The 19,712-nt window shown below is 41.1% G+C and overlaps 1 protein-coding gene across 2 annotated transcripts in view; it reads right to left on the reverse strand.

Moving 5' to 3' along the window:
* Positions 1–678: 678 nt before the first annotated feature.
* LOC125152409 (zinc finger protein 805-like) overlaps positions 679–19,712 on the reverse strand; it is a 30,461-nt gene continuing 11,427 nt past the window's right edge. The window contains exons 4-5 of one of the 2 annotated variants that reach the window (XR_007147178.1): positions 9,197–15,284; positions 679–689 (exon numbers count right to left, since the gene is read on the reverse strand). Coding sequence is in view for 1 of the 2 variants with exons in the window: in XM_047834283.1 (XP_047690239.1) it covers positions 13,666–15,284 (1,619 nt within the window). In the remaining variant the exon portion in view is untranslated. Of the gene's footprint in view, positions 690–1,847; positions 15,285–19,712 lie in introns of those variants that run through there. The other variant, XM_047834283.1, reaches the window with a different exon arrangement.

Genomic DNA, 19,712 nt, shown 5'->3' on the forward strand with positions numbered 1-19,712 from the left:
GGTTATCCTGGGAGGAGGTCGCCTGCCTGCCATGAGCAAGGCCCCAAATTTAGAGCATCAAGAATACAGACAAGCAAATCCCCGCTGTGAAATGGGTAGTTATGGCAGGGTTTTAAGTAAAGTATTGATGTCATCTGATTTATGTTGCAAAAAGATTACTCTGGGTGCTGCATGGGAGTTAGGCTATGGAAAGGGGAGGAGAGGGGGAAGATCTGTTGGAAAGTTCTCACTGCATTCCCCGTGGGTAAGGATGATGATGTAAGGTGGTGACAGCGGGGGTTGTTTATCACACACACTTGATCAGAAAGGAAAAGTAACCAAATTAGTACAAAAATATGGACATGACAAAACTACCCAAAACAATCTACATATTCAATGCAATCCCTATCAAAATAACACCAGCATTCTTCACAGAGCGAGAACAAACAATCCTAAAATTTGTATGGAACCAGAAAAGACCCCGAATAGCCAAAGCAATCTTGAGAAAGAAAACCAAAGCAGGAGTCATCACAATCCTGGACTTCAAGATGTATTACAAAGCTGTAATCATCAAGATAGTATGGTACTGGCACAAAAACAGACACTCAGATTAATGGAACTGAATAGAGAATCCAAAAATGGACTCACAAACATATGGGCAACTCATCTTTGACAAAGCAGGAAAGAATATCCAATGGAATAAAGACAGTCTCTTCAGCAAGTGGTGCTGGGAAAACTGGACAGCAACATGCAGAAGAATGAAACTGAACCACTTTCTTACACCATACAGAAAAAATAAACTCAAAATGGATGAAAGACCTAAATGGAAGACAGGAAGCCATCAAAATCCTCGAGGAGAAAGCAGGCAAAAACCTCTTGGATCTTGGCCACAGCAACTTCTTACTCAACACATCTCCGGAGGCAAGGGAAACAAAAGCAAAAATGAACTATTGGGACCTCATCAAAATAAAAAGCTTCTGCACAGCGAAGGAAACAATCAACAAAACTAAAAGGCAACCGACAGAATGAGAAAAGATATTTGCAAATGACATATCAGATAAAGGGTTAGTATCCAAAATCTATAAGGAATGTATCAAACACCCAAAAAACAAAAAATCCAGGGAAGAAATGGGCAAAAGACATGAATAGACACTTCTCTAACGAAGACATCCAGATGGCCAACTGACACATGAAAAAATGCTCAACATCACTCATCAGGGAAATACAAATCAAAACCACAACGAGATACCACCTCACACCTGTCAGAATGGCTAACATTAACAATCCAGGAAACAACAGATGTTGGCAAAGATGCAGACAGAGCAGTTCTCTTTTGTACTGCTGGTGGGAATGCAAACTGGTGCAGCCACTATGGAAAACGGTATGGAGTTCCTCAAAAAATTAAAAATAGAACCACCATATGACCCAGCAATTGCACTACTAGGTATTTATTCAAAGGACACATGTATGCTGTCTCAAAGAGACACATGCACCCCAATGTTTATAGCAGCACTATCAACAATAGCCAAAGTATGGAAAGAGCGCAAATGTCCACTGATGGATGAATGGATAAAGAAGATGTGGTATATATATACAATGGAGTATTACTCGGCAATCAAAGGAATGAAATCTTGCCATCTGCTACTACATAGATGGAACTAAAGGGTATTATGCTAAGCGAAATTAGTCAGAAAAAGACAAATATATGACTTCACTCATATGAGGACTTTAAGACACAGGACAGATGAACACAAGGGAAGAAAAGATAATATAAAAACAGGGAGGGGACAAAACATAAAAGACTCTTAAGTATGGAGAACAAACAGAGGGTTACTGGAGGGGTTGTGGGAAGGGTGATGGGCTAAATAGGTAAGGAGCATTAAGGAATCTACTCCTGAAATAACTGTTGCGCTATATGCTAATTTGGATGTAAATTAAAAAAACTTTTTTAAAATATGGACATGAACATAATGGTTTCACAGTATGGATTGTTATTTTAATCCATCCATACCCTACACTGCCTCCTTCAAATGGTTATTAGCACATTTCTGATGACACTACCGTTTTCCTGTCACAGAAATACTTCACTACATAGAGATGCTCAGGCTGATAGCACCGTTTTGGTCACAGAGCCTAGGCCAGGGGCCAGCAGGGCGGACTGAGCAGAAATGCGCCAACTGAACAGGCTTTGGCTGCTCAAGTGCTACACATCCCAGAGGACCGGCCCCTGACCAGCTCTGGGAAGACAATCTAAGTGCTTAACATCTGGCCTGGGAAGTGATCTTACGCCTGAATCTGCAGGCCCCGCTCGCTGCATCCGTTTGACCAGATGATTGACGCGGACGGTGCGACTCACGGGGAATGGTGGCTTTTGTAGGCCTGAGGCTCTGGGACACACTGTATCTCTGCCTTCTGCGGACCCCGGAGTACCCACGGTCAGTTGCGAAGGTGCAGCGTGCCTCAGTAAGAAACCCCGGCATTAAAGCTTCGGTGAGCTTCCCTCATTGGCGATGCCTGAACATACTGTCACACCTTTGCCGAAAGAATTAAGCCTTGTGTGATTGTGCCGGGACGGGACACCTGAACGCTGGTGCTCAGTCTCCCTGGACCTTACCCTTTAGTGACCTTGCCCTGTGTCCCGCGCTGTCACAGGCAGGAACCGTGTTACAGCTGTTCTGAGTGAAGCACATCCTCCCAGCACACCATCAAGCCTGAAGGTGGCTCTGGGGAGCAGAGAACAGTATGGACCCGTGCCATGATCTAGAAGCACGTTCCGGTCAAGGCTTGCCGAGGAAATGCTATTTGAGATGAGAGGTGAGGGATAAGCGTGCCCTCGCTGGGCAAAGTGGGGAGGAAGAGCCCATGGCAGGCGGAGGAGTGAAGGGAGACAGGGAGCGAAAAGAGGCCAGCGTCGTGCAAGAGGTAGTAAATGAGGCCCGCCCCCCACCAGGGAGGGCCCCGTGGATGGGCCACGTGAAGGATTCGGGGTTTACCCCAGGAGTGGAGGGGAGTCGTGGAACGTTTTAGGGGGAGGGGGCGGGGGAGCAGCCCGTGACCAAATCGGAGCCGGATCTCTGGCGTCAGTGTGGACACAGGTGGACCCAGCTGGAAAAGCAGGAGCCGAGGTGTCAGGTGACGTCTGCAGGCAGCAGGCAGCGGATCGCAGAGCCACGAGCTCCCCGGCGGGAAAACTTCACAGCGCAGACACGCGCTTGACACACGCATACCAGAAACGGAAGCGGAATAAATAGGGACTCGAAACTAGTCACCCAGCGCTCGGAGCGAGGTCAGGAGGCGCAGCAGGCAGCCCTACTAGAGGGCCCGGGCTCTGGACTCCGCTCCAAGAGGACAAAACGACTCGCCCGTCTACAGTCTAGCGCAGACCCTTCAGTTGTGACACGTGTAACCTACCTGTGAGCAAGCAGGTCGTTAGCCCTCACAACTCAAGGGTGACATCGTGGAGCCTTCCAGAGGCACCCCCGCCCCGCATCCCACAGCGGAGACAGGAAAGGCCGCCTGTGAGAACAGAGGGAGCCGCACACGCCCCCGAGGCCAGCTTCCCAAGGTCTCCAGCATCACGCCTGTAGGGCGCCCTCCCAGCTGGAGCCCGAGGCTCCCACCGCCTCCCACTCACACGGACACATACGTCACCTTGACGAAGCCTGCCAACACCACAGTCTTTAATCTCAAGTTATGCGCATTTAATGATGCAGAGATCGTGACCACATAGTTGATTTGCTTTTTGAAGCCAAAGGCTACAAGTTTCAACAGCGGGAACAAAGAATAAATATGAAATCACTGACAGATGTGCAATGGAAATACATAGCATTGACCTGGCCATTAGGTCTTTGTTGAAATCAAGGCAAAAGAGGGAATATTTGTAAGTCATATCACCTGAGGCCGTATCTATACGGAGACAAGAGCCTTTCTCACCAGTCTCTGTACTTTGTAATCACTAAATCAAACCCTCCTTTGTGAGAATATCCACTGTGACTTCGTTTATGTGTATATAAGCCTTCAACTCAAAGCTAGGACTTCTTTGGAGCACACTGTATTTGTTTAATGCTTATAAAAGGTATTTGAGTTTACTCAGCTTTTTAGTACCATTCATGTCACTGTGAAGAAGAGTTAGTAGAACAGGCCCAAGGCCACTGTCCTTTAGTCAAAGGAAAACTTTGTCAAAGGACAACTTTGCCAAAGTTTGCCCTTGACTGGAGCTTGGGACCTTGTATTTCAGGAGGTTTCCTAGAATTCGCAGAAATGACAGGTGGCTCAGTGTGCCTGTGGTTGGTGTAAACAATGTGGCTTATGCTGGTGAACTGCTATCCTTCTGCAGGTCTAGAATTTGGGCTACATTTTAGAGAAAGAGTGCCCAATGAAAACCCTAGGCATGGACTTTCTAATGTGCTTCCCTAGTAGACATTTCACAGATGCTGTCATAACTCATTGATGGAATGAACGTGAGTGCACTGGAACTCCCGAGGAACTTTAGTCCTTCTCCCTTGAGTTTGCTGTATATCCTTTTGCTGTAATAAACTGTAGCCGTTGAGTATATGCTGAGTCCCTCCTAATAAATCATTACACCCGGGGTAGCCCGCAGGACTTTCAACACCACCATTCGTTCAGACTTTTCAAGTCTTAGAGATCTGGCCATAAAGGCCCATGTGGGTTCTCTCCGAGGTCAACGTATGCTATATATTGTGCCAACTATACACACAGCTTTGTATAAACACTGTGTGAGGGACCCAAACACTGTAATAAAGATACACTGCTGTGTGTGACCATTCACTAAGACACACGTACATTGTCTACTAAGGAAAATAAAAGGTAAAGACAACAAAATGAGACACTGGCTGGACACCGGGATGATGAAAGGAAAATGGCTACAATGTAAGCAGCTCGGGCAAGAGGACGGAACACAGTGGGATTCACAGAGATATTTCTCAGGCACCTGAAACACGATGTGCAAAACTAAGTGCCTCCCGTAGCCCTCTTCTACCTCCCTGCCACCTCAAACCCAGAGGTTTTCTGTCATTTCCTATAATAGAATACGCAGCCGATAAGAATAAGTTTGGTGTATCTCACTCAACCTGAAGGGATGGCCAAGGTGTACAGTCAAAAGAGAAAAGGGGATTTTGAGCATAATTTGATCCATTTAGTAAAAATGATGACCAGGAAAACAAAGACTTATCCTGTAAGAAGGAATATAGGAAAGGATATGGACATGGACCCTACAGACACCCTAACTGACCTCAAATCTCTAATCTCATACTTCCTACCTGAATGTAGAACTCTGGGTAAATTCCTTCACCTTTCTGTGCCTTAGTTTTCTGATCTGTAAAATGGGGAGAATGTCACCTACCACGGACCTGTTGCAAAGGCTAAGAGTTTTGTGTGTCAAACACTGCAAATGATGACTGATACACGGGAACACACCATGTCTGCTTGCCGTCAGGATCATTATGGGTGCATCCTCGTGGTGACGGTCACAGCCACATGACACACGCACACAGGCTCAGTAGGTAGGAATACCGACAAGGTGTGGAACGATGACCAGAAACATTCAACCTGGAGACAAGGACGTGGGGGAACTCTGTGATCACTGAGAGTAAAATGCCTCGGGGGCGGGGGGTTAACTCACTCAGGGATCCCCTCACAAGTGAGAAAGCAATGGCGACGCACGGATCCTGAGAAGCACAACTGTTTAATAGACGGAAGAAGACAAAGGGCCTCTGAAGAAGGGCAGGAAGTCACAGAAACCAGGAAAGTGCCTTCAAGTCAAAGAGGTGGGCAGCAGTAAAAGGCCCAATAACAGACTGGGGGCGGGGGGAAGCGTGGGAGCACAAGAGGGAACTCTGTGAGACTTGCTTCAGTCAGGTGCCAGTGGTGGAGGCCAGACACCGGACAGAACTGTTGCACAGGGTGTGTCTGGGAGAGAGAAGGGCAGAACTCACCAGGCACATGGGGCAGGAAGTGTGTGTGTCGGGGGGTGAGACTGGAGACTGGAACACAGGCATGGATTAAGAGGATAGAAAGGGATTAAGAGGGAGAAGTTAAAGACCAAGCGGTGAGGGTCTAAATTCGAACAGGTCCTAGACAAGCTGGGGATTGGGGGATGTGTCCAACCACGAAGAGGAAGAGTGATCCTTGGAGAGAAGAGACCTCTTTCCCCTTTGAGGCTATGCAGGTATCTCCTGCTTTTCAGAAGTTCACTTACACTGCATTGCTTTTACAAAAGACCTACATTAGCAACCTGTTTTCACTAAGCGAAAGAAACCCAACAAGGATTTTCACTTTTACCGGAAAAGTTGAAAAGCATTCGTTTTGTAGAGACAGCACACACCCCGAGCAGCAAGACTGGAACCACCAACCTCCTTCCCCAGAACTATGCCATCTCAGCATTCAGCCACCATAGCTGTGAACTGTGTCTGTGAGCATTTCGGCTTTATCTCGATTTATTTTGTGCATCTGTGACCAAGATGTCCTAAGAAAAGCCTAAGAGGAGTTATTTTTGGGGTCTGGGAATGCTAAAAATGTTTTTCCATATAAATTAATGGTAATTGCTTCTTCACATTATACAGATCACTCACTCTTATGTTTCAGTGTCTGTTCTCAGAAATATTTATGGAAACCAGCACAGAAGACTGCAGGCCTTTCCTTCCTCCATACAGTTCGGGATTTCTATTCCAACTCAAGATAAACCACCAGAAAATATGACTTTGGACTACACAATTTTGCCTATTTTCTCAGAGTCCTTCTTTGGTACTACAAACTAGGCAGAGAAATAGAAGACGTATAAAAGAAACAAAGAGAAATGAAAACAATTGAAAAATTCAAAAACCAAAATGAAAATTCACTGGGTGAGCTCAATACTACATTAGATAGGAGAGAGGAAAGATTCAGTGAGCTCAAAGAGATCAATGGAAATTAACCTAAGCAACAAGGAGAAAGCAAGAGTGGGGTGAGGGAGTAGGAGTCCGAGGACCTTCTGGGACAAGAATAAAAGATCTACCACTCATGTTATTAGAGTCCTGAAAGAGAGGAGAAAGTGTGTGGCTGAAGAAATGTTTGAAGAATTAATACCTAAAAATCTTGCCAACTGGCAAAGGGCATATACGTCATTGGATTCAAAGAGCTAAGCAAACACCAAACAGAATAAACCCCTCAAAATTTCATGCCAGGTTATATCATAATCAAACTTCTGAACTCTATATGCAGTAAAAAACCACTCTGAAAACAGCTTGACAGAAAGATGCATTACAGACAGAACAATGGGTCAAAATGGCAGACTTCTCATCTGCAACCAAGAACAGAAAGAAATAACATGCTTTTCAAGTACTAAAAAAGTGCTGACTCCAAATACTATATCCCACAAAAATATCCTACTAGAATGAAGGAGACTGAGACATTTATAGAAAAAGGAAAACAAAAACATTTGTCATTAGAAGACCTACCTGATTACAGATGATCCCTGACTTACAATGGTTTCATGATTTTTTGACCTTATGATATTGTGAAAGTAATATGCATTCAGCAGAAACTGTACTTCCAAATCCAAATTTTGATTTTTTTCTGGTTAACAAAATGCAGTGTGATACTTTCTTCTGGTGCTGGGAGCAGCCACATCTCCCAGTCAGCCCTGCAATCACAAGGGTAAACTACTGAAACTCTACATCATACTGTGATGCCGGCATTTGGGGACATTGTGTTTTGTGTTTTCACATCCAATCATGTCTACAAAACACCCATCTGTGTCTCCCGCTTCTGGGAGGCAATTACTCTACGAGAAGAGGAAGGCAATTACTCTTGAGATGAAACTCAATATAATTGCCTAGCATGAAGCAAGTCTTCGTATGTGCTAGGACTTTCTCAATCAACAGTCAGCCATGTTAATGGTCAGTATTGGTTAAATCCATTGTCATCACAAAGAAAAGAGAGGGGCCAACTGGTAACATGGAGAAATTACTTGTCACATGGATAGAAGACCAAATACAGAAGCACATACTGCTGACATTGCCAATCCAGGCTAATGAAAGAAGTCTTTTCAATCCACTAGAAGAGCATGCTAATGGTCCTACACATGCAAATATTCTCAGAAAGTCATAAGAGTTCCAATGCTTCAAGAGTCACCATAATTTTCATAATACTTAGGTCAGCAGGGAGGCAGCAAGCGCCACTACTCACGGTGCTGAAGCTTTTAAGAAAGAGCTGCATAAGATACTTGTGGATAAGAAATACTTGCCAGAACAAATATTTGATGTCAGTAAAACGAGCTTGTTCTGGAAGTATATGCTGGGGCACACATACATTCATCAAAAGCCCAAGACAGTGCCAGGATTCAAGGCACTGCAAGGCCATGTAATGCTGCTTTTGGGTGTTAATGTTGCAGATTTCAAATTAAAAGCCTTTTCTACTCTACCACTCAGAGAACCCTAGAGTATTCAAGAATGTGAGCAAGTATATGCTTCCCATTTATTATCACCATAACAAGAAAACCTGGATCACATTAGCAGTGTTTAAAGACTGGTTTTTGAACTGCTTTATTCCACAGTCAAGAGAATATTGTAGGCAAGACAACATCGCACCCATTCAAGATTCTTCTAATACTTGAGGTCATCCCCGGTATTTCAGGGACATGCATCCTGGTATAAAGATTGTGTATCTGCCACCAAACACAACTGCAGTCAATCTATGAACCAAGGTTAAACAGCTATGTTCAAAGTATACTATTTATGTCATTTATGCTGGCTGTTGAGTGACTGAATCTAGCCAAGTTTTGGGAAGGTTTTTCACATTCTAAATGCTATCCAGAACATCACTACAGGAAGAGTCACATAGCAATGCACGAAAGAAGAAAGTTTTGAAGATATGTGAACACATTCAAAGACTTTAAAGATTCTGCTGTTGAAGAAATAATAAGTAACAAGGTATTAGTGCTTGGGTAACAGCCAGAATTGGACACTGAAAATGAGGATATTCCTGAGCTTGTTGGCATTGAGGCTGAAAAGCTTTCTATTCTTTTTTAAACTTTTTTTTAATGTTTATTTATTCTTGAAGAAGAGCGTGAGCAGGGGAGGGGCAGGGGGGGAGGGAGACACAGAATCTGAAGAAGGCTCCAGGCTCTGAGGTGTCAGCACAGAGCCCGACGTGGGGCTCGAACTCACGCAAGGTGAGATCATGACCTGAGATGAAGTCAGACGCTTAACTAACGAGCCACCCAGGCGCCTCAAGGCTGAAAAGCTTTCTATTGAGAAGCTAATCAGACTGGGGGAAAAAAGAAAGAAGTTTAGGCAGAATAAGTTACGCATGAAGCACCAAGAAAGTTCACAGCAAACAAACGGTTAGAGGTAACTGCTACTATCAGCAGTGGGTAGGGATATTAGAAGAAATGGATGTCAGTTACAAGACATTAACAAGAGCTGACAGGCTGATACAGGGTACTCTTGCTTGCTACAGAGAAATATATAATGAAAAGAAGAAACAAACTGCACAGACAAAACCTGCTATCTTCCTAAGGAACACGATACTGGCTACACCATCAACAAACACTGATGCCCTGGTGCCTTCTACCAGCTACTCTCTTTCATAAGAAAAAGACTGATGATCCCGTCACCTTAGCACCCCCATTACCCAGCAATTAATTTTAGTTCCTCATTTCACACATTCTTTAGGCCTGGTGTACTTTGGGCTGTGTATGTTAAGTACCCATACAATCACTGTTTTTCACTTTCAATATAGTATTCAATAAATTACATGAGATATTCAACACTTTAGTATAAAATAGGTTTTGTGTGAAATGATTTGCCCAGCTGTAGGCCAACCTAAGCATTCTGAGTATGTTTAACAAAGGCTGGGCTAAACTGTGATGCTTAGTGGGTTAGGTGTACTAAATGCATTTTTAACCATGGTATTTTCAACTTACGATGGGTTTACTGACATGTAACTCCATCATAAGTCAAGGAAGATCTGTATAGGAGTTTGCAAAAAAAGAAATGTAACAGGAAAAAAAATATCTTGAGATTTCAAGAAGAACAATGGAATGGATAAAAATATAGGTAAACACGTTACACTTCTCATGGGTTGTGTAAAAATTGTTTGATAGTTGAAGCAAAAAAGAACATCATCCAATATGATGCTCCGTGTACGAAGAGGAAATACTTCTGTAAAAGGACCCAATGAAAGTTAAGGTTTCTACAATCAAAGTGCTAAGATGTTGATACTGTAGGCTGTGATAAATTACATATATATGAAACAATACCTAAAAAAACAGTAAAATACAAAGACTTATACTCAAAGTCATCACAGATATATCTATTAGAATTCTAAAAATTAAAGTAACCCACAGGAAGGCAAAGCAAAAAACAAAACAAAAAATAACCCCCAAACAACAGAGGAACAGTAAACAGGCAACAAAGAAAAACCAAATCATAAACTAGCCGACTTACGCCCTAACGTATCAATAATCATTTTAAATTTAAATGGTCTAAATATAGCAATTAAAAAAAGAAGTCAGGAAAATGGGTAAAAAGAAAGCGTTACCCAAATACGTGCTATTCACAGAGGCTCACTTCAAATGTAATGATATAGACAAGGTTGAAAATAAAATTATGGAAAAATATAAACCAAAAAATGCAAACTATTAACCCAAAAATTCAACAGTGACTATATTAAATCAGATAAAGTATATTCCAAAGAAAAGTTACAGGGGCAAAAAGAGACATTACATAATGATAAAAGGGTCAATACACTAAGATGATTTAGCAATCCTAAATGTGTATGCACCTACAACAGACCTTTCAAATACAGGAAAAACTGATAGAAGTTAAAAGGAGAAAGACAATTCCAGAATTATACTGCAGGACTTCCAACATCCCTCTCTCAGCTCTTGATAGAAATACTAAACAGAAATCAGCGGGGACCTAGAAAATCTGAATAACATCATCAACCAACAGGATCATGTGGACATTTATATAAACTCCACCTAATAACAGTAGAATACACATTCTTTTCAAGCCAACTTATATAACATTCACCAAGATAAACCATATTTTGGGTCATAAAGCAAACCTCAACAAATTTAAACAGCCAGATCAAATACAAAACAAACTAGATGTGATTAACAAAGAGAGCATGAAATACTTCAAACGCTAGGAAATTAAACAACATACTTCTAAATTATTTATGGGTTAGAGAGGAAGTCTTGACTAAAGAAATTCTTAGAACCAAATGAAATGATATTAAAATATATTAAAACTTGTAAGGAAAGTGCTGTGAGGGAACTTTATAGAATGTAATACTTACATTAGAAAAGTAAAAAATCTCAAATCAGTATTCAAAACATCCGCCTCAAGAAACTACAGAGGAAAATACCACCAAAGCAGGTGGAAGAACAGATATAATAAAGATCGATACAGAGATATCAGTGAAATTAGGAACAAAAAGATAATAGGGAAAAAACAGTGGTATAAAGTGCTGCTTCTTTAAAAAGATTTAAAAAATTTGATAAACATCTGAGATTCACAAAAATAAAAATAACCGGCACATTTTCAATATCAGGAATATAACAGGAGATATAAGTACAGATTCTTCCATCATAAACAATATAATAAAGGAATACTTGAAACAAAAAAGAAAATTTAGATGAAATGGAACAATTCCTAGAAAAAGACAACTAAAAAAATTCATCCAATGTGAAATAGATATTCTGAACAATTCTATACATATTAAATAAAATAAATACATAATTAAAAAGCATCCAAAAGAAAAATCTCCAGGCATAAATGGTTCACTGGAGAATGCTACCAAACATTAAAGGAAGAAATAAAACCAATTCTATGCACTATCTTCCACATAACAGAAGAAAGAACACTCCCAATACATACTGGGAAGCCACTATCATCTAGACACCAAAACCAATGACAGTACCAAACATAGACAAAAACCAAAGAAACAAAAATGAACAAAAGAAAGAAAACTACATATCATTATCACTCATGAAATTAGAGGAAAACTTTCTCAACATACTAGCATATTGAATACTGCAATACAATATATAAAAATAATTACACTCTACAATCAAGTAGGACTTGTTTCAAGAATACAAAGCTGCTTCAACATTCAAAACTCAAATCAATGTAATACATCATATCAACAAGCTGAAGAAAAAAACATATGATTGTATCAATTGGCAGAGAAAAAGCGTATGACAAAATTCAACACCCATTCACAATAACAACAACAAAAAAAACCCCACAGCAAATTAGGAATACGGGAAAATTTCTAAACTTGATTAAGAAACTTCTATGAAGAAAACCTTATACTAACATCATACTTGACAAAATACTGAATGTTTCCCCCCTAATATCAGAAACCAGACAAGGATAGCCTTTCTTACTACTACTATTCAATATTGTATTGGAAACCCTAGCTAGTCCAGGAAAAGAAAATGAAGTAGACAGATGGTAAGGAAGAAATAAAACTACCTCTATTTGCAGATGGTATTTCTATGTAAAAAAACCCAAGCAGTCTATCAAAACAAATAAATGCCTACAGTTCAGAAAGATTGTAGGATACCAAACTGACATCTAAAAATTAATTACAATTCTGTATACTACCAAAACTTGGGTGGAAACTTAAAGTTAAAAATCAATCCATTTATCATAAAGAAAAAAGACCACCTAGATATAAACTTTATAAAAATCATTCAGGACCTATTATTGAAATTTATAAAACAGTGATGAAATAAATCAAGCAATACTTAAATAAGTGTACAGACATACCATGTTCATAAACTGGAAGATACAACACCATAAAGAAGACAATTCTTAACAAACTAATCTGACAATTTAACTCAATTTCTATTGAAATTTGATACTTTTTTTCATAAATAGACAAGCTTCTCCAAAACTTTATGTGGAAAATCAGAGTAATGAGAGTGCTAAATCAGTTTTAAATAAGAAGAATAAAGAGAGATCATTTTATGCAACTAAAATATTTACCACCTAATTACAGCAATCAAGTAAACTAATAGTACAGGACCAAGAAAATGGCTGAGTATCAGCTCCTTAAAGCCGCATGAAGAAAATGTTTGTTTTTTAAAAATCAAAGCCTTAAACAGTCTTAACTGGTAAAATAAAATGTGCCCATTCATAGGTGTATTCTTATCTCCTCAAATATAAAAGTGTTTGATGGCTTTAGCCATTACATTTCTCACAAAAATTAAGCTCCTTATGAACAGAGACAATGTTTTAGAACAGAGAAGACATTCATGAAAGTTTCCAAACCTGCCCTCAACTAATTCTCTTGACACTGGACAGCAATGAATGTATATACAAGACATATAAAAAGTCTAAGTCCTTTCCCTCTCAACAAAACCCTCCTCCTGCCAAGTAAACTAAGGAATCCATGACAAAGTGCCAAAGGCTTGGCAAGGAAGTCTGAAAGAAAATGTGTTTGCAGTTCATTGTCTAAGTCTCCTTAAAAAAAAGAAAAAGGAAAAAAAAATTCCTGAGATAACACTGCAGTGTAAATTAAGGAAAAGATACAGCTGAAGGTTTTCCTACATGCATATAACTGCTGGGTCTCTCCCTGGATGAGTTCTCAGTTGTAGAATAAGGCTGTAGGGCTGGATGAATTTCCAGTATGACTCATTAGATGACAACAGATATCCTGCAACAGAAGGGTTTCTCACAGGGAAGAAAACTGAGGGGTTTCTCTTTGGTATGAATGATCAGATTCTGAGTAAGAGGTTTCCTCAGTGGCTACATTCAAAAAGTCTTTCCCCAACAGGAGCTCTTGGAGGTTGACCGAGGACTGCCCGCTCGTGAAGGGTCTCCCCACTTCTGTTGCACTGCCACTGACGGGGTGTCTCCCAGTATGAATCCTCTGATGCTGAGTGAGGGAGGAGCTGCGACTGAAGGCCTTTCCACACTCGCTGCATTCATAGGGCTTCTCCCCGGTGTGGATGATGGAGTGTCGAATAAGGTTTGTGCTCCAGCAGAAGGTTTTCCCACACTCGACACATTCATAGGGTTTCTCTCCACTGTGAATCCGCTGGTGCCTCGTGAGCCCCGAGCGGCGGTTGAAGGCCTTCCCGCACTCCATGCACTCGTAGGGCTTCTCCCCGGTGTGGATGCTGAAGTGTCGGATGAGGTCTGCACGATTGCTAAAGGCTTTCCCACATTCTTTGCACTCAAAAGGTTTTTCTCCAGTGTGGGCCCTTTTGTGCAAGATGAAAGTGGAACAGTGGGTGAAGGCCTTTCCACACTCAGTGCACACATAGGGCTTCTCCCCGGTGTGGATCCTCTGGTGCCTCTTGAGGTAGGACCTGTGGTTGAAGGCCTTCCCGCACTCCAGGCACTCGAAGGGCTTCTCCCCCGTGTGGATGACGTAGTGGTGAATGAGGGCCGCGCTCTCACAGAAGGCCTTCCCGCACTCGCTGCACTCGTAGGGCTTCTCCCCAGTGTGAGTCTGCTGGTGCCACATGAGGTAGGACCTGTGTTTGAAGACCTTGCCACACTCGAAGCATTCGTAGGGATTCTCACCACTGTGGATGATGTAGTGACGTATGAAACCTGGCCTATCTCGGAAGGCTTTTCCACACTCTTTGCACACAAAGGGTTTCTCTCCAGTGTGGCTCCTGTTATGCAAGACAAAAGTGGAGCGGTGGGTGAAGGCCTTTCCACACTCGTTGCACTTATAAGGCTTCTCCCCGCTGTGAATCCGCTGGTGCTGTGTAAGGTGTGACTTGCGGTTGAAGGCCTTCCCGCACTCCATGCACTTATAGGGCTTCTCCCCGGTGTGGACCATGTGGTGCTGGAGGAGGTAAGTGCTTTTACTAAAGGTTTTCCCACACTCAGTGCATTCATAGGGCTTCACTCCAGAGTGAATTCTCTCATGTCGAGCAAGGAGGCGTTTCTTGTTAAAAATTTTCCCACATTCGTTGCATTTAAAGATATTTTCTTCTTCTTGAATCATGGGATCTTTACCTGATCCACACAAGTCATGGTCATGGACAGCACCTCGCAGAGGGACTGGCTCCTGTACAATTCTTGAACACACATTATCAGCTGTCCCTATGTTGCCATCTTCAGAGCTTGATTTCCCGGGGAGTTTCTCCTTCTGGGGATCTATCTCTGGTTTCAAATGTCCTTCTTGCATTTCCAATGACCCAATCGGATCCTTGGTTTGGCGCTTCTGGGAGTCTCCTGCAACTCCTTGTATTAGTTGTTCCTGGATGGGGACGCCCTCAGACAGGGCTGGCTCACCAATGGCAGATACTGTGGCCTTGGGTTTTCCTTTGTCACCTGAAAGAAATCCAATACACAAATAGGTCTGTTGGTAATGCCAACATAGGAGAAAAACGAGCATTTCAGTGAAATGAACAGAAATAAAATGAAGATGAAAATAGTGTCTCTGTGTCTTGCCACCTCTGAATCCCAGGATAACAATTTCTTTCCCGGTCCTCGGACTGTTGACACCATGAAAGGGAGAGAGACCCAGGGGAGTGGCTGGATTAGAAGACAAAGTGCTGGAGGGGAGACACAGTCAATTCCAGATTGGATATTTATGCAAATGGATAACTTATATAGGACCTCAAATAGTTCGCTTAAGAGATGATTCAGGGCAATGTTTGACCACAGGAGAAAAGTCCAACCACGTAATTAGAGGATTTGTGTTTTGGGCTAGAAGATAGCAACTAGGCCTCTGGAAAGAGATGGGGAAGGGCAGGAGTCAGGTAGGAAATGATCCAATCAATTATGTTTATGTAATGGCAGTGAATAAAACTCTGGACCCTCAAGCCAAGTGAAATTCCTAGGCTGCCAATACGTCATGCATGTATTGCCCTGCATCAATGCCAGAAGGGTAACAAGTCCCCGAGGACATAGTAGCTCATGTTTGGAACCCCTCCCAAAACTGGTCCTAAAATACACCTGATGCAGATGTACTACTGGACATGATTTACAACAACTATGTTAAAGAAGCTCAAAGAGCTAAAGTAAGATATGGAGAAAGTCAAGAAAACCATATATAAACAAAATGGAAGTATCAGCAAAGATCAAGAAACCTAAATAGAAACCAAAACATACAATAACTGAAATGAAAACTTCACTACAGGGATTCAAAGGAAGATTACAGTAGGATGAAGAAAGAATCAGCATATAGGACAATGGAAATTATGTCCAAACACAGAAAAAAAAAAAGAAAAACATTTAAGAAAAGTGAAAATACCCTAATGGAACTGTGATAAACCACTAAGGGAACCAATACACTCACTGTGGGATTCCCAGAAAATAGTGAAAGAAAATATTTGAATAAATGGCTGAAAACGTCCCAAATTTGATGAAAGACATCAATTTAAATATCCAAAAAGATCAATGCACTCCAAGAAAAATGAACTAAAATAGACTCACACCAATAAAACTTATAATCAAACTTGTGAAAGCCAAAGACAGAGTATCTTGATAGCAAGCTTGAAGAAACTTGTCACATACAAGAAGTTCTCAATAAGATTATCAGCAGAGTTCTCATCAGAAACTCGGGAGGCCAGTAAACAGAAAAAATCTGTCAACCGAGAATCCTATATCCAGGGGCGCCTGTATGGCTCAGTCAGTTAAGCAACCGACTCTTGATTTCAGCTCAGGTCATGATCTCATGAAGCCTACTTGGGAATTCTCATTCTCCTTCTCTCCCTCTGACCTTTCCCTGCTCTCCCTCTCTCTCGAAATGAATAAATGAACTTAAAAAAAACCCCATATATCTGGCAAAACTCTTTTAACAGTGATGAAAGAAATTAAGTCATTCCCATATATAAAATCTGAGGAAGTCTGTTATCACTAAATCTGTCTTGCAAGAAATTCTCAAGGAAATCCTGCAGGGTGAAATGAAAGGACACTACGGGGCGCCTGGGTGGCTCAGTCGGTTAAGCATCCGACTTCCGCTCAGGTCATGATCTCGCGGTCCGTGAGTTCAAGCCCTGCATCAGGCTCTGTGCTGACAGCTCAGAGCCTGGAGCCTGTTTCAAATTCTGTGTGTCTCCCTCTCTCTCTGACCCTCCCCCGTTCATGCTGTCTCTCCCTGTCTCAAAAATAAATAAACGTTAAAAAAAAAAAAAAAAAAAAAAAAAAGAAATGAAAGGACACTAGACAGCAATTCAAAGCCATATTAAAAAATAAAGATCTCAATAAAGGTAAATATATGAACAATTATAAAAGCTAGTATTATTTTAACAAGGGTTTATAACTACACTTTTTGTTTTTTACATGATTTAGGAGACTAATTAAAAAAAACTGTATTAATCTAAAAGGTAGTGTTACTGTAACTTCAGTTTATAATTCCACATTTAGTTTCCTACATAATTCAAGAGACTAATGGGTTTAAAAGAGTTATTAAGATTGAGGGCATACAATATATAAAGACGTAATGTGGTAACATGACCAACTAAAAGAGGTGAGAACAGAAGTGTAAAGGAGAACTTCTTCTCCTGATATAAAATCAAATTAGTGTTATAAATTTAAGATATTAAATGTAATCCCCATGGAAACCACAAATAATCAGCTAGGGATAATATACACAAAGGAAATGAGAAAGGAATTTAAACATTTCACTACAGAAAGTCAACTGAACACAAGAGAAGACAGTAATGAGAAACAAAAAAAACCTATAATGCATATAAAAAGCCAATATCAAAATGACAGAAGTCTCTCTGTATTGGTAATTACTTTAAATGTAAATGGATTAAACTCTGCAATTAAAAAACAGAGATTGGGGGTGCCTGGGTGGCTCAGTCAGTTGAGCGTCCAACTTCGACTCAGGTCATGATCTCAGTTTGTGAGTCTGTGCCCCACATCAAGCTCGCTGATGTCAGGGCAGAGCTTGCTTCAGATCCTCTGTCCCCCCCACTCTACCCCTTCCGCACTCATGCACTCTCTCAAAAAAATTAAACATTTAAAAAAGTTTAAAAAAAATTTTTTTTTTCAACGTTTATTTATTTTTGGGACAGAGAGAGACAGAGCATGAACGGGGGAGGGGCAGAGTAAGAGGGAGACACAGAATCGGAAACAGGCTCCAGGCTCTGAGCCATCAGCCCAGAGCCTGACGCGGGGCTCGAACTCACGGACCGCGAGATCGTGACCTGGCTGAAGTCAGACGCTTAACCGACTGCGCCACCCAGGCGCCCCTAAAAAAGTTTTTAAATAATAATAAAAAACAGAGATTGGCAGAATTGATAAAACACGTGATCCAAGTATATGTGTCTACAAGAGACTTACTTTAGATCTAAAAACACAAATAGATTAAAAGTGAAAGAACAGAAAACGATATTACATGGAAATACAAACCAAAAGCAAGCAGAAGTGGCTATATTATTATCAAACAAAATAGACTTTAAGTCAGAAAAGATTACAAAAGACAATAAAGGACATTATATTTTAATAAAAAGTATAATACTGCAAGAAGCTATAACAATTGTAGACATATACTTAATGTCAAACCATCAAAACGTATGAAGCAAAAAGCAACACAATGAAGGAAGAAAGAGACAATCCTACGGTAATACATGGAAACTTCAATACCCCATTCTCAATAATGGATAGCACAACCAGACAAACTAGAAGTAAGGAAATAGAGGACTTAACATAATAAGCTAACTAGAGCTAACAGACATATACAGAATATTCTACCCCACAACAATAGCATACACATTCTTCTCAAGTGTAAATGGAACATTTTCCAGGACAGACCATGTTAGGCCACAAATTAAGTCTCAATAGGTTTAAAAAGATAACACATAAACTATGATTCATTTCTAATGAAAATGAAAATTTAACATATCAAAACTTATGGGATGCAATGAAAGCAGCATTAACTGGGAAATTTATAGCCATAAATGCTTACAAATTGATAGCTTATAAATGCTAAATAACAAAAGAGATCTCAAATCAAACTAAAGACAACTTAAGGATGTAGGAAAAGAACAAACTGAAACCACAGCTAGGGGAAGGAAGGAAATAGTAAAGATTAAAGAGAACTGATATAAGGAATAGGAAAATAGAGAAAATCCATGAAACAAAAAGTTGGTTCTTTGAAAAGATAACAAAATTGGCAAACTTTTGGCTACTGAAAAAAAAAAAAAGATTCAGAGTACGAAATCAGAAATGGAAGTGGGGACATTACTATCAATTCTGCAGAAATGTTTAGTTTTTTTTTAATGTTTATTTATTTTTGAGACACAAAGAGAGCATGGGAGGGGCAGAGAGAGAGGGAGATAGAGAATCTGAAGTGGGACCCAGGTTCTGAGCTGTCAGCACAGAGCCCAATGTGGAGCTTGAACCCGCAAACCTTGGGGCGCCTGGGTGGCGCAGTCGGTTAAGCGTCCGACTTCAGCCAGGTCACGATCTCGCGGTCCGTGAGTTCAAGCCCTGCGTCAGGCTCTGGGCTGATGGCTCAAAGCCTGGAGCCTGTTTCCGATTCTGTGTCTCCCTCTCTCTCTGCCCCTCCCCTGTTCATGCTCTGTCTCTCTCAGTCCCAAAAATAAATAAACGTTGAACCCGCAAACCTTGAGATCATGACCTGAGCCAAAGTCGGATGCTTAACTGACTGAGCCACTGAGGTGCCCAAGAAAGTACTATGAACTGTGCATCAACAAACTGTTTAACCTACATGAAATGGACAAGTTCCTAGAAACACAAAAGCCATGAAGACTAAATCAGGAAGAAACATAAGATCTGAATAAA

The sequence above is a fragment of the Prionailurus viverrinus genome, chromosome E2 (assembly GCF_022837055.1).
Source record: "Prionailurus viverrinus isolate Anna chromosome E2, UM_Priviv_1.0, whole genome shotgun sequence".
Taxonomy (NCBI): Eukaryota; Metazoa; Chordata; class Mammalia; order Carnivora; family Felidae; genus Prionailurus; species Prionailurus viverrinus.